The sequence below is a fragment of the Salvelinus namaycush genome, unplaced genomic scaffold (assembly GCF_016432855.1).
Source record: "Salvelinus namaycush isolate Seneca unplaced genomic scaffold, SaNama_1.0 Scaffold315, whole genome shotgun sequence".
Taxonomy (NCBI): domain Eukaryota; kingdom Metazoa; phylum Chordata; class Actinopteri; order Salmoniformes; family Salmonidae; genus Salvelinus; species Salvelinus namaycush.
Genome location: NW_024060064.1, coordinates 219,130 through 234,505, shown reverse-complemented (window position 1 = coordinate 234,505; position 15,376 = coordinate 219,130). Strand labels below are relative to the sequence as shown.

General features: G+C 47.3%; 1 protein-coding gene across 1 annotated transcript in view; it reads left to right on the top strand.

Moving 5' to 3' along the window:
- The first annotated feature begins 3,045 nt into the window (after window positions 1–3,045).
- The window catches only part of LOC120039973, a 32,267-nt gene continuing 19,936 nt past the window's right edge, over window positions 3,046–15,376 (top strand). The window contains exons 1-4 of the mRNA XM_038985290.1: window positions 3,046–3,226; window positions 3,762–3,940; window positions 4,779–4,994; window positions 7,119–7,455. Coding sequence (XP_038841218.1) covers window positions 3,046–3,226; window positions 3,762–3,940; window positions 4,779–4,994; window positions 7,119–7,455 — 913 coding nt within the window. The remainder of the gene's footprint in view (window positions 3,227–3,761; window positions 3,941–4,778; window positions 4,995–7,118; window positions 7,456–15,376) is intronic.

The following is a 15,376-nucleotide window of genomic DNA, read 5'->3' as shown; positions in this document are numbered from 1 at the left end:
CTCAGTACTGGTACTCTGTGTATATAGCCAAGTTATCATTGACTCTGTACTGGTACTCTGTGTATATAGCCAAGTTATCATTGACTCAGTACTGGTACTCTGTGTATATAGCCAAGTTATCATTGACTCAGTACTGGTACTCGATGTATATAGCCATGTTATCATTGACTCAGTACTGGTACTCGATGTATATAGCCATGTTATCATTGACTCAGTACTGGTACTCTGTGTATATAGCCAAGTTATCATTGACTCTGTACTGGTACTCTGTGTATATAGTCAAGTTATCATTGACTCAGTACTGATACTCTGTGTATATAGCCAAGTTATCATTGACTCAGTACTGGTACTCTGTGTATATAGTCAAGTTATCATTGACTCAGTACTGGTACTCTGTGTATATAGCCAAGTTATCATTGACTCAGTACTGGTACTCTGTGTATATAGTCAAGTTATCATTGACTCTGTACTGGTACTCTGTGTACAGCCAAGTTATCATTGACTCTGTACTGGTACTCTGTGTACAGCCAAGTTATCATTGACTCAGTACTGGTACTCTGTGTATATAGCCAAGTTATCATTGACTCTGTACTGGTACTCTGTGTATATAGCCAAGTTATCATTGACTCAGTACTGGTACTCTGTGTATATAGCCAAGTTATCATTGATTCAGTACTGGTACTCTGTGTATACAGCCAAGTTATCATTGACTCAGTACTGGTACTCTGTGTATATAGCCAAGTTATCATTGACTCTGTACTGGTACTCTGTATATATAGCCAAGTTATCATTGACTCTGTACTGGTACTATGTGTATATAGCCAAGTTATCATTGACTCAGTACTGGTACTCTGTGTATATAGCCAAATTATCATTGACTCAGTACTGGTACTCTGTGTATATAGCCAAGTTATCATTGACTCAGTACTGGTACTCTGTGTACAGCCAAGTTAACATTGACTCAGTACTGGTACTCTGTGTACAGCCAAGTTATCATTGACTCAGTACTGGTACTCTGTGTATATAGCCAGGTTATCATTGACTCAGTACTGGTACTCTGTGTATATAGCCAAGTTATCATTGACTCAGTACTGGTACTCTGTGTATATAGCCAAGTTATCATTGACTCAGTACTGGTACTCTGTGTATATAGCCAAGTTATCATTGACTCAGTACTGGTACTCTGTGTATACAGCCAAGTTATCATTGACTCAGTACTGGTACTCTGTGTATATAGCCAAGTTATCATTGACTCAGTACTGGTACTCTGTGTATATAGCCAAGTTATCATTGACTCAGTACTGGTACTCTGTGTATATAGCTAAGTTATCATTGACTCAGTACTGGTACTCTGTGTACATCCCAGTATTCATTGACTCAGTACTGGTACTCTGTGTATATAGTCAAGTTATCATTGACTCAGTACTGATACTCTGTGTATATAGCCAAGTTATCATTGACTCTGTACTGGTACTCTGTGTATATAGCCAAGTTATCATTGACTCAGTACTGGTACTCTGTGTACAGCCAAGTTATCATTGACTCAGTACTGGTACTCTGTGTATATAGCCAAGTTATCATTGACTCTGTACTGGTACTCTGTGTATATAGCCAAGTTATCATTGACTCAGTACTGGTACTCTGTGTATATAGCCAAGTTATCATTGACTCAGTACTGGTACTCTGTGTATATAGCTAAGTTATCATTGACTCAGTACTGGTACTCTGTGTACAGCCCAGTTATCATTGACTCAGTACTGGTACTCTGTGTATATAGTCAAGTTATCATTGACTCAGTACTGGTACTCTGTGTATATAGCTAAGTTATCATTGACTCAGTACTGGTACTCTGTGTACAGCCAAGTTATCATTGACTAAGTACTGGTACTCTGTGTATATAGCCAAGTTATCATTGACTCAGTACTGGTACTCTGTGTACAGCCAAGTTAACATTGACTCAGTACTGGTACTCTGTGTACAGCCCAGTTATCATTGACTCAGTACTGGTACTCTGTGTATATAGCCCAGTTATCATTGACTCAGTACTGGTACTCTGTGTACAGCCCAGTTATCATTGACTCAGTACTGGTACTCTGTGTACAGCCCAGTTATCATTGACTCAGTACTGGTACTCTGTGTACAGCCCAGTTATCATTGACTCAGTACTGGTACTCTGTGTATATAGCCCAGTTATCATTGACTCAGTACTGGTACTCTGTGTACAGCCCAGTTATCATTGACTCAGTACTGGTACTCTGTGTACAGCCCAGTTATCATTGACTCAGTACTGGTACTCTGTGTACAGCCCAGTTATCATTGACTCAGTACTGGTACTCTGTGTACAGCCCAGTTATCATTGACTCAGTACTGGTACTCTGTGTACAGCCAAGTTATCATTGACTCAGTACTGGTACTCTGTGTACAGCCCAGTTATCATTGACTCAGTACGGGTACTCTGTATATATAGCCCAGTTATCATTGACTCAGTACTGGTACTCTGTGTACAGCCCAGTTATCATTGACTCAGTACTGGTACTCTGTGTACAGCCCAGTTATCATTGACTCAGTACTGGTACTCTGTGTACAGCCCAGTTATCATTGACTCAGTACTGGTACTCTGTGTACAGCCCAGTTATCATTGACTCAGTACTGGTACTCTGTGTACAGCCCAGTTATCATTGACTCAGTACTGGTACTCTGTGTACAGCCCAGTTATCATTGACTCAGTACTGGTACTCTGTGTATAGCCCAGTTATCATTGACCCAGTACTGGTACTCTGTGTATATAGCCAAGTTATCATTGACTCTGTACTGGTACTCTGTGTACAGCCCAGTTATTGTTACTCGTTGTGGATTTATTCCTTGTGTTATTATCTTTCTATTATTTCTATTTCTGTCTCTCTGTATTGGTGGGAAGGACCGTCAGGAAGCATTTCACTGTTAGTTTACACCTGTTTTTTACCAAGTATTAGAATGTTTTTTACATTTGATTTAGATTTTGTCACTTTTTTTCTGTGCGTGTGTGTGTCTCATGCCAGCCGTGTGATGTTGGACGTCCTAATAATAGGTGGAGGACCCCATGCCCTGACCCTGGCCACCCTGCTGTCCTGTCCAGACCAGGCCCTGTCCCCACCTCCCCCCAACACAGACATCCTCCAGGGGATCCAGCTCAGCCAGGGCAGGGCCAAGACCAGCCGCTCTAAGAACAAGAGAGGAGGAGCTACCAGTGAGGATAACTACACTACAGCTCAATGTTTTTACATGAGCTTTTCATAAAGGGCCCAGATGAAGCCTGTTCCCAGACTAAAGAGTGAATGTTTATTAAAAGGGCGTTTTAGTCAGGGGCTAGACGTCGGTGTGATCTGGGTCCAGGAAAACATCCCATAAAGTAGACAGATGTTTTCCCTCACATTTTGGCCTTTCTTGATTTCAGTTAGGAGAGACATTCCTCTCTAATCTCTCTACACACATAGTGTACAGCATGCTGTTAGTGCTCTCTGTTTGACAGGTCTCTAATGTCTCCCCATCCCCAGGACAACAGCCAGCTGAGGAGCCGGCCGCTCCAAGCCGGGCCCAGACCCAGTCTCTAGACTAAAAAGAACATCTCCATTGAAAGTGCTTTTTTAGTCGAGGTTGCAGGTGTAGGCTTAATTTGAAGTAGACACAGTATAGACTGTATTTTAGTCTCTCCAGTTCACACCATTCTGCTGGTGATGCTGTCTGGTTGACAGGTGTGTAACATGTCCCAGGACAACAGACAGCCGAGCCCGAGGAGCAGACCGCTCCAGACCCAGAGTCAGTTTCATCCTGCCCTCCGCTGGCCTTCAGAGTGGTGGACTCATACGGAGCATGGACCTCACTGTGGCAGAGCCAGTTCAGAGCACTCAACATCCCTCACCTTCGCTCACACACCCTGGTGCACACAGACCCACTCAATAAGGTACATCCATCACCTCTGCTCACACACCCTGGTGCACACAGACCCACTCAATAAGGTACATCCATCACCTCTGCTCACACACCCTGGTGCACACAGACCCACTCAATAAGGTACATCCATCACCTCTGCTCACACACCCTGGTGCACACAGACCCACTCAATAAGGTACATCCCTCACCTTCGCTCACACACCCTGGTGCACACAGACACACTCAATAAGGTACATCCCTCACCTCTGCTCACACACCCTGGTGCACACAGACCCACTCAATAAGGTACATCCATCACCTCTGCTCACACACCCTGGTGCACACAGACCCACTCAATAAGGTACATCCATCACCTCTGCTCACACACCCTGGTGCACACAGACCCACTCAATAAGGTACATCCATCACCTCTGCTCACACACCCTGGTGCACACAGACACACTCAATAAGGTACATCCCTCACCTTCGCTCACACACCCTGGTGCACACAGACCCACTCAATAAGGTACATCCATCACCTTCGCTCACACACCCTGGTGCACACAGACCCACTCAATAAGGTACATCCATCACCTCTGCTCACACACCCTGGTGCACACAGACACACCCTGGTGCACACAGACACACCCTGGTGCACACAGACCCACTCAATAAGGTACATCCATCACCTCTGCTCACACACCCTGGTGCACACAGACCCACTCAATAAGGTGATGGTCGCTGCTGTAGGGTTGAATGAATGGTTCCTTCTGGACAACGCGAGTTGAGGTCACTTCAGTTTTCAATCCAGTCAATTCAGGCAGTGTACTTGTTTTTGCCTATAATCCCTTTGTGTTGGTTCCCCCCAGAGGGCTTTGCAGGAGTTTGTTCTGGAGAAGGATCGGACAGCGGAGCTACACTGCCTCCCTGACCACACCTTCATTCTGGATGAGAACGCCTTCTTCAACGACATGCGCCTGGGCAAGAAGGACAGGAGGAGACTGAGCAGCAGCAGAGGCCTGCAGAAGAGCCTGTACTTTAGCCTGCCAGGCACCAGGCTCAGTGTGGACTTCTTCAGGCAGCAGGTCGGAGATGGAGATGCACGCTGGCCGTGGCTTGAGTTGAAGTGAAAAGGCACCATACCAGGGTTGGGGTGAATTCCATTTCTATTCAGTCAATTCAGGAAGTTAACTGAACTTCCAATTGGAATTGAAATGGAATTCACCCCAACCCGGCACCATACTTAACATAGTGTGTGAGTCCCTCCACTACACCAAATTGTGCAATAACAGGGATGCTTCTCTGTGTGACACAAGTAGGACTTAACTGGGAGTGGTCAACTAACCCTCCTGCTGGAGAGCTACTGGGGTTGCAGGCTTTTGTTCCAGACCTGCACTAATACACTTGATGACTACTAATGATAGTGAATGTGAGTTTTACAGTGAATGCTTGCCCTATTGTAGGGTTTATGTATAGCTGCAAGACAAAGTATGTGAACCCTTTGGAAATACCTGGATTTCTGCATAAATTGGTCATAAAATGTATTCTGATCTCCATCTAGGTCACAACAATAGACAAACCGGTCTGCTTAAACTAATAACACACCAACAATTATACGTTTTCATGTCTTTATTGAACACACTGTGTAAACATTCACAGTGCAGGGTGGAACAAGTAAGTGAACCCTTGGATTTAATAACTGGTTGACCCTCCTTTGGCAGCAATAACCTCAACCAATCGTTTTCTGTAGTTGCAGATCAGACCTGCACAACGGTCAGGGGGAATTTTGGACCGTTCGTCTTTACAAAACTGTTTCAGTTCAGCAATATTCTTGGGATGTCTGGTGTGACCCGCTCTCTTGAGGTCATGCCACAGCATCTCAATCTGGTTGAGGTCAGGACTCTGACTGGGCCACTCCAGAAGGCGTATTTTCTTCTGTTGAAGCCATTCTGTTGTTGATTTACTTCTGTGTGTTGGGTCTGTTGCATCACCCACCTTCTGTTGAGCTTCAATTGGTGGACAGAGCCTTACATTCTCCTGCAAAATGTCTTGATAAACTTGGGAATTCATTTTTCCCTCGATGATAGCAAGCTGTCCAGGCCCTGAGGCAGCAAAGCAGCCCCAAACCATGATGCTTCCTCCACCATACTTTACAGTTGGGATGAGGTTTTGATGTTGGTGTGTTGTGCCTTTTTTCTCTCCACACACAGTCTTGTGTGTTCCTTCCAAACAACTCAACTGTAGTTTCATCTGTCCACAGAATATTTAGTCAGAAGCGCTGTGGAACATCCAGGTGCACTTTTGCAAACTTCCGATATGCTGCAATGTTTTTTTCGGACAGCAGTGGCTTCTTCCGTGGTGTCCTCCCATGAACACCATTCTTGTTTAGTGCTTTACGTATCGTAGACTCGTCAACAGAGATGTTAGCATGTTCCAGAGATTTCTGTAAGTCTTTAGCTGACACACTAGGATTCTTCTTAACCTCATTGAGCATTCTGCTCTGTGCTCTTGCAGTCATCTTTGCAGGACGGCCACTCCTGGGGAGAGTAGCAACAGTGCTGAACTTTCTCCATTTATAGACAATTTGTCTTACCGTGGACTGATGAACATCAAGAATTTTAGAGATACTTTTGTAACCCTTTCCAGCTTTATGCAGGTCAACAATTCTTAATCTTAGGTCTTCTGAGATCTCTCTTGTTCGAGGCATGGTTCACATCCGGCAATGCCTCTTGTGAATAGCAAACTCAAATTTTGTGAGTGTTTTTTAAAGGGCAGGTCAGCTCTAACCAACATCTCCAATCTCGTCTCATTGATTGGACTCCAGGTTAACTGACTCCTGACTCCAATTATCTTTTGGAGAAGTCATTAGCCTAGGGGTTCACATACTTTTCCTACCTACACTGTGAATGTTTAAATTATGTATTCAATATAGACAAGAAAAATGCAATAATTTGTGTGTTATTAGTTTAAGCACACTATGTTTGTCTATTATTGAGACTTAGATGACGATCAGATCAAATTTGATGACCAATTTATGCAGAAATCCAGGTAATTCCAAAGGGTTCACATACTTTTTCTTGCCACTGTAGTTGTTCATTAAAATCTATGAACTTGTGAAATATAATGTAATATGTGTGTGCATGTAATCTATTAGCCATTAACTCAAATCATCCTGAACAAAATAACTACAACGACATGGCTCTATCCAGGTGGACAAATATGGCCTGGACAGTGTCCTGACAAAGGGCACAGTGGACAGACTGACCCCTGTCATGTCAGAAGGAATTGTGACATCATTCAGGGTGTTCCTTCAGAACGGGGACGTCCTCGAGGCAAGGCGGGTAGTCATGGCGACTGGGCCGACCCGTGCCCAGATGGCCAACATTCCATTCTGGGTGTCGTCCATAGCGGAGAGCTACCCTGAGGAACGCCTGCAGCACACCGTGCAGCTCATGCACCACCACCCCGCCTCACGGTCAGCACGGCAACAGGAACCAAGAAGCCAGAACCAGGAACAGGAAGAGAGTTCTTCTTCTCTCTCATCAGGTGGGTTGAGATGAGAATCCTCTGGTATTGAAAGCTATGGAAGTCACACATCTGTATAGATGGACCATATGTCTCCACATGATACTGTACTATATAGCCCTCTCCTGGTGTTGAGGTGACATGACATGACACTGTACAATAATGGCCTCTCCTGGTGTAGAGATGACATGACATGACACTGTACTATAATGCCCTCTCCTGGTGTAGAGGTGACATGACATGACACTGTACTATAATGCCCTCTCCTGGTGTAGAGGTGACATGACATGACACTGTGCTATAATGGTCTCTCCTGGTTTAGAGGTGACATGACACTGTGCTATAATGGTCTCTCCTGGTTTAGAGGTGACATGACATGATACTGTACTATAATGCCCTCTCCTGGTTTAGAGGTGACATGAGATGACACTGTACTATAATGCCCTCTCCTGGTGTTGAGGTGACATGACATGCTGTCAAGCCAAAGGCTGCAATACTGTAATATCACACTGACTGGGCATCTGTTTGAGTTATCATATGTAGAAATATGTAGAAGAAGCACAATTAGACCCAAGCAAATCATGAGAAAACAAAAAGATAATTACTTGACACATTGGAAAGAATTAACAAAAAAACTGGCCCTAAACAGAGAGTACACAGTCGCAGAATACCTGACCACTGTGACTGACCCAAACTTAAGGAAAGCTTTGACTATGTACAGACTCAGTGAGCATAGCCTTGCTATTGAGAAAGGCCGCCGTAGGCAGACATGGCTCTCAAGAGAAGACAGGCTATGTGCTCACTGCCCACAAAATGAGGTGGAAACTGAGCTGCACTTCCTAACCTCCTGCCAAATGTATGACCATATTAGAGACACATATTTCCTCAAATTACACAGATCCACAAAGAATTCAAAAACAAACCCAATTTTGATAAACTCCCATATCTACTGGGTGAAATACCACAGTGTGACATCACAGCAGCAAGATTTGTAACATGTTGCCACAAGAAAAGGTCAACCAGTGAAGAACAAACACCATTGTAAATACAACCCATATTTATGTTTATTTATTTTCCCTTTTGTACTTTAACCATTTGTACATTGTTACAACACTGTAAATATACATAATATGACATTTGTAATGTCTTTATTGTTTTGAAACTTCTGTATGTGTAATGTTTACTGTTCATTTTTATTGTTTATTTCACTTTTGTATATTATCTACCTCACTTGCTTTGGCAATGTTAACACATGTTTCCAATGCCAATAAAGCCCCTTGAATTGAATTGAAATTCACTTATTTACTTAGTACTTATTTGTGTTGGACATTCTGTTCCTGTTAAGAGTCAGTGTGGTGTCACTAACTCTGTCTCCATCCAGCAGGTCTCTATGTGGTGTCACTAACTCTGTCTCCATCCAGCAGGTCTCTATGTGGTGTCACTAACTCTGTCTCCATCCAGCAGGTCTCTATGTGGTGTCACTAACTCTGTCTCCATCCAGCAGGTCTCTATGTGGTGTCACTAACTCTGTCTCCATCCAGCAGGTCTCTATGTGGTGTCACTAACTCTGTCTCCATCCAGCAGGTCCCTATGTGGTGTCACTACCTCTGTCTCCATCCAGCAGGTCTCTATGTGGTGTCACTACCTCTGTCTCCATCCAGCAGGTCTCTATGTGGTGTCACTAACTCTGTCTCCATCCAGCAGGTCTCTATGTGGTGTCACTAACTCTGTCTCCATCCAGCAGGTCCCTATGTGGTGTCACTACCTCTGTCTCCATCCAGCAGGTCTCTATGTGGTGTCACTAACTCTGTCTCCATCCAGCAGGTCTCTATGTGGTGTCACTAACTCTGTCTCCATCCAGCAGGTCCCTATGTGGTGTCACTACCTCTGTCTCCATCCAGCAGGTCTCTATGTGGTGTCAGTAACTCTGTCTCCATCCAGCAGGTCCCTGCATGGTGTCACTAACTCTGTCTCCATCCAGCAGGTCTCTATGTGGTGTCACTAACTCTGTCTCCATCCAGCAGGTCTCTATGTGGTGTCACTAACTCTGTCTCCATCCAGCAGGTCCCTGCATGGTGTCACTAACTCTGTCTCCATCCAGCAGGTCCCTGCATGGTGTCACTAACTCTGTCTCCATCCAGCAGGTCTCTATGTGGTGTCACTAACTCTGTCTCCATCCAGCAGGTCCCTGCATGGTGTCACTAACTCTGTCTCCATCCAGCAGGTCTCTATGTGGTGTCACTAACTCTGTCTCCATCCAGCAGGTCCCTGCATGGTGTCACTAACTCTGTCTCCATCCAGCAGGTCTCTATGTGGTGTCAGTAACTCTGTCTCCATCCAGCAGGTCTCTATGTGGTGTCACTAACTCTGTCTCCATCCAGCAGGTCTCTATGTGGTGTCACTAACTCTGTCTCCATCCAGCAGGTCCCTGCATGGTGTCACTAACTCTGTCTCCATCCAGCAGGTCTCTATGTGGTGTCACTAACTCTGTCTCCATCCAGCAGGTCTCTATGTGGTGTCACTAACTCTGTCTCCATCCAGCAGGTCCCTGCATGGTGTCACTAACTCTGTCTCCATCCAGCAGGTCCCTGCATGGTGTCACTAACTCTGTCTCCATCCAGCAGGTCCCTGCATGGTGTCACTAACTCTGTCTCCATCCAGCAGGTCTCTATGTGGTGTCACTAACTCTGTCTCCATCCAGCAGGTCCCTGCATGGTGTCACTAACTCTGTCTCCATCCAGCAGGTCTCTATGTGGTGTCACTAACTCTGTCTCCATCCAGCAGGTCTCTATGTGGTGTCACTAACTCTGTCTCCATCCAGCAGGTCTCTATGTGATGTCACTAACTCTGTCTCCATCCAGCAGGTCTCTATGTGGTGTCACTACCTCTGTCTCCATCCAGCAGGTCTCTATGTGGTGTCACTAACTCTGTCTCCATCCAGCAGGTCCCTGCATGGTGTCACTAACTCTGTCTCCACCCAGCAGGTCCCTGCATGGTGTCACTAACTCTGTCTCCATCCAGCAGGTCCCTATGTGGTGTTACTAACTCTGTCTCCATCCAGCAGGTCCCTGCATGGTGTCACTAACTCTGTCTCCATCCAGCAGGTCTCTATGTGGTGTCACTAACTCTGTCTCCATCCAGCATGTCCCTGCATGGTGTCACTAACTCTGTCTCCATCCAGCAGGTCTCTATGTGGTGTCACTAACTCTGTCTCCATCCAGCAGGGCTCTATGTGGTGTCACTAACTCTGTCTCCATCCAGCAGGTCCCTGCATGGTGTCACTAACTCTGTCTCCATCCAGCAGGTCTCTATGTGGTGTCAGTAACTCTGTCTCCATCCAGCAGGGCTCTATGTGGTGTCACTAACTCTGTCTCCATCCAGCAGGTCCCTGCATGGTGTAACTAACTCTGTCTCCATCCAGCAGGTCTCTATGTGGTGTCAGTAACTCTGTCTCCATCCAGCAGGTCTCTATGTGGTGTCAGTAACTCTGTCTCCATCCAGCAGGTCCCTGCATGGTGTCACTAACTCTGTCTCCATCCAGCAGGTCCCTGCATGGTGTCACTAACTCTGTCTCCATCCAGCAGGTCTCTATGTGGTGTCACTAACTCTGTCTCCATCCAGCAGGTCCCTGCATGGTGTCACTAACTCTGTCTCCATCCAGCAGGTCTCTATGTGGTGTCACTAACTCTGTCTCCATCCAGCAGGTCCCTGCATGGTGTCACTAACTCTGTCTCCATCCAGCAGGTCTCTATGTGGTGTCACTAACTCTGTCTCCATCCAGCAGGTCCCTGCATGGTGTCACTAACTCTGTCTCCATCCAGCAGGTCTCTATGTGGTATCACTAACTCTGTCTCCATCCAGCAGGTCTCTATGTGGTGTCACTAACTCTGTCTCCATCCAGCAGGTCTCTATGTGGTGTCACTAACTCTGTCTCCATCCAGCAGGTCTCTATGTGGTGTCACTAACTCTGTCTCCATCCAGCAGGTCTCTATGTGGTGTCACTAACTCTGTCTCCATCCAGCAGGTCTCTATGTGGTGTCACTAACTCTGTCTCCATCCAGCAGGTCCCTATGTGGTGTCACTACCTCTGTCTCCATCCAGCAGGTCTCTATGTGGTGTCACTACCTCTGTCTCCATCCAGCAGGTCTCTATGTGGTGTCACTAACTCTGTCTCCATCCAGCAGGTCTCTATGTGGTGTCACTAACTCTGTCTCCATCCAGCAGGTCCCTATGTGGTGTCACTACCTCTGTCTCCATCCAGCAGGTCTCTATGTGGTGTCACTAACTCTGTCTCCATCCAGCAGGTCTCTATGTGGTGTCACTAACTCTGTCTCCATCCAGCAGGTCCCTATGTGGTGTCACTACCTCTGTCTCCATCCAGCAGGTCTCTATGTGGTGTCAGTAACTCTGTCTCCATCCAGCAGGTCCCTGCATGGTGGCACTAACTCTGTCTCCATCCAGCAGGTCTCTATGTGGTGTCACTAACTCTGTCTCCATCCAGCAGGTCTCTATGTGGTGTCACTAACTCTGTCTCCATCCAGCAGGTCCCTGCATGGTGTCACTAACTCTGTCTCCATCCAGCAGGTCCCTGCATGGTGTCACTAACTCTGTCTCCATCCAGCAGGTCTATATGTGGTGTCACTAACTCTGTCTCCATCCAGCAGGTCCCTGCATGGTGTCACTAACTCTGTCTCCATCCAGCAGGTCTCTATGTGGTGTCACTAACTCTGTCTCCATCCAGCAGGTCCCTGCATGGTGTCACTAACTCTGTCTCCATCCAGCAGGTCTCTATGTGGTGTCAGTAACTCTGTCTCCATCCAGCAGGTCTCTATGTGGTGTCACTAACTCTGTCTCCATCCAGCAGGTCTCTATGTGGTGTCACTAACTCTGTCTCCATCCAGCAGGTCCCTGCATGGTGTCACTAACTCTGTCTCCATCCAGCAGGTCTCTATGTGGTGTCACTAACTCTGTCTCCATCCAGCAGGTCTCTATGTGGTGTCACTAACTCTGTCTCCATCCAGCAGGTCTCTATGTGGTGTCACTAACTCTGTCTCCATCCAGCAGGTCTCTATGTGGTGTCACTACCTCTGTCTCCATCCAGCAGGTCTCTATGTGGTGTCACTAACTCTGTCTCCATCCAGCAGGTCCCTGCATGGTGTCACTAACTCTGTCTCCACCCAGCAGGTCCCTGCATGGTGTCACTAACTCTGTCTCCATCCAGCAGGTCCCTATGTGGTGTCACTAACTCTGTCTCCATCCAGCAGGTCCCTGCATGGTGTCACTAACTCTGTCTCCATCCAGCAGGTCTCTATGTGGTGTCACTAACTCTGTCTCCATCCAGCATGTCCCTGCATGGTGTCACTAACTCTGTCTCCATCCAGCAGGTCTCTATGTGGTGTCACTAACTCTGTCTCCATCCAGCAGGGCTCTATGTGGTGTCACTAACTCTGTCTCCATCCAGCAGGTCCCTGCATGGTGTCACTAACTCTGTCTCCATCCAGCAGGTCTCTATGTGGTGTCAGTAACTCTGTCTCCATCCAGCAGGGCTCTATGTGGTGTCACTAACTCTGTCTCCATCCAGCAGGTCCCTGCATGGTGTCACTAACTCTGTCTCCATCCAGCAGGTCTCTATGTGGTGTCAGTAACTCTGTCTCCATCCAGCAGGTCTCTATGTGGTGTCAGTAACTCTGTCTCCATCCAGCAGGTCCCTGCATGGTGTCACTAACTCTGTCTCCATCCAGCAGGTCCCTGCATGGTGTCACTAACTCTGTCTCCATCCAGCAGGTCTCTATGTGGTGTCACTAACTCTGTCTCCATCCAGCAGGTCCCTGCATGGTGTCACTAACTCTGTCTCCATCCAGCAGGTCTATATGTGGTGTCACTAACTCTGTCTCCATCCAGCAGGTCCCTGCATGGTGTCACTAACTCTGTCTCCATCCAGCAGGTCTCTATGTGGTGTCACTAACTCTGTCTCCATCCAGCAGGTCCCTGCATGGTGTCACTAACTCTGTCTCCATCCAGCAGGTCTCTATGTGGTGTCACTAACTCTGTCTCCATCCAGCAGGTCTCTATGTGGTGTCACTAACTCTGTCTCCATCCAGCAGGTCTCTATGTGGTGTCACTAACTCTGTCTCCATCCAGCAGGTCTCTATGTGGTGTCACTAACTCTGTCTCCATCCAGCAGGTCTCTATGTGGTGTCACTAACTCTGTCTCCATCCAGCAGGTCTCTATGTGGTGTCACTAACTCTGTCTCCATCCAGCAGGTCCCTATGTGGTGTCACTACCTCTGTCTCCATCCAGCAGGTCTCTATGTGGTGTCACTACCTCTGTCTCCATCCAGCAGGTCTCTATGTGGTGTCACTAACTCTGTCTCCATCCAGCAGGTCTCTATGTGGTGTCACTAACTCTGTCTCCATCCAGCAGGTCCCTATGTGGTGTCACTACCTCTGTCTCCATCCAGCAGGTCTCTATGTGGTGTCACTAACTCTGTCTCCATCCAGCAGGTCTCTATGTGGTGTCACTAACTCTGTCTCCATCCAGCAGGTCCCTATGTGGTGTCACTACCTCTGTCTCCATCCAGCAGGTCTCTATGTGGTGTCAGTAACTCTGTCTCCATCCAGCAGGTCCCTGCATGGTGGCACTAACTCTGTCTCCATCCAGCAGGTCTCTATGTGGTGTCACTAACTCTGTCTCCATCCAGCAGGTCTCTATGTGGTGTCACTAACTCTGTCTCCATCCAGCAGGTCCCTGCATGGTGTCACTAACTCTGTCTCCATCCAGCAGGTCCCTGCATGGTGTCACTAACTCTGTCTCCATCCAGCAGGTCTATATGTGGTGTCACTAACTCTGTCTCCATCCAGCAGGTCCCTGCATGGTGTCACTAACTCTGTCTCCATCCAGCAGGTCTCTATGTGGTGTCACTAACTCTGTCTCCATCCAGCAGGTCCCTGCATGGTGTCACTACCTCTGTCTCCATCCAGCAGGTCTCTATGTGGTGTCACTACCTCTGTCTCCATCCAGCAGGTCTCTATGTGGTGTCACTAACTCTGTCTCCATCCAGCAGGTCTCTATGTGGTGTCACTAACTCTGTCTCCATCCAGCAGGTCCCTATGTGGTGTCACTACCTCTGTCTCCATCCAGCAGGTCTCTATGTGGTGTCACTAACTCTGTCTCCATCCAGCAGGTCTCTATGTGGTGTCACTAACTCTGTCTCCATCCAGCAGGTCCCTATGTGGTGTCACTACCTCTGTCTCCATCCAGCAGGTCTCTATGTGGTGTCACTAACTCTGTCTCCATCCAGCAGGTCCCTGCATGGTGTCACTAACTCTGTCTCCATCCAGCAGGTCCCTGCATGGTGTCACTAACTCTGTCTCCATCCAGCAGGTCCCTGCATGGTGTCACTAACTCTGTCTCCATCCAGCAGGTCTCTATGTGGTGTCACTAACTCTGTCTCCATCCAGCAGGGCTCTATGTGGTGTCACTAACTCTGTCTCCATCCAGCAGGTCCCTGCATGGTGTCACTAACTCTGTCTCCATCCAGCAGGTCTCTATGTGGTGTCAGTAACTCTGTCTCCATCCAGCAGGTCTCTATGTGGTGTCAGTAACTCTGTCTCCATCCAGCAGGTCCCTGCATGGTGTCACTAACTCTGTCTCCATCCAGCAGGTCTCTATGTGGTGTCAGTAACTCTGTCTCCATCCAGCAGGTCTCTATGTGGTGTCAGTAACTCTGTCTCCATCCAGCAGGTCCCTGCATGGTGTCACTAACTCTGTCTCCATCCAGCAGGTCCCTGCATGGTGTCACTAACTCTGTCTCCATCCAGCAGGTCTCTATGTGGTGTCACTAACTCTGTCTCCATCCAGCAGGTCCCTGCATGGTGTCACTAACTCTGTCTCCATCCAGCAGGTCTCTATGTGGTGTCACTAACTCTGTCTCCATCCAGC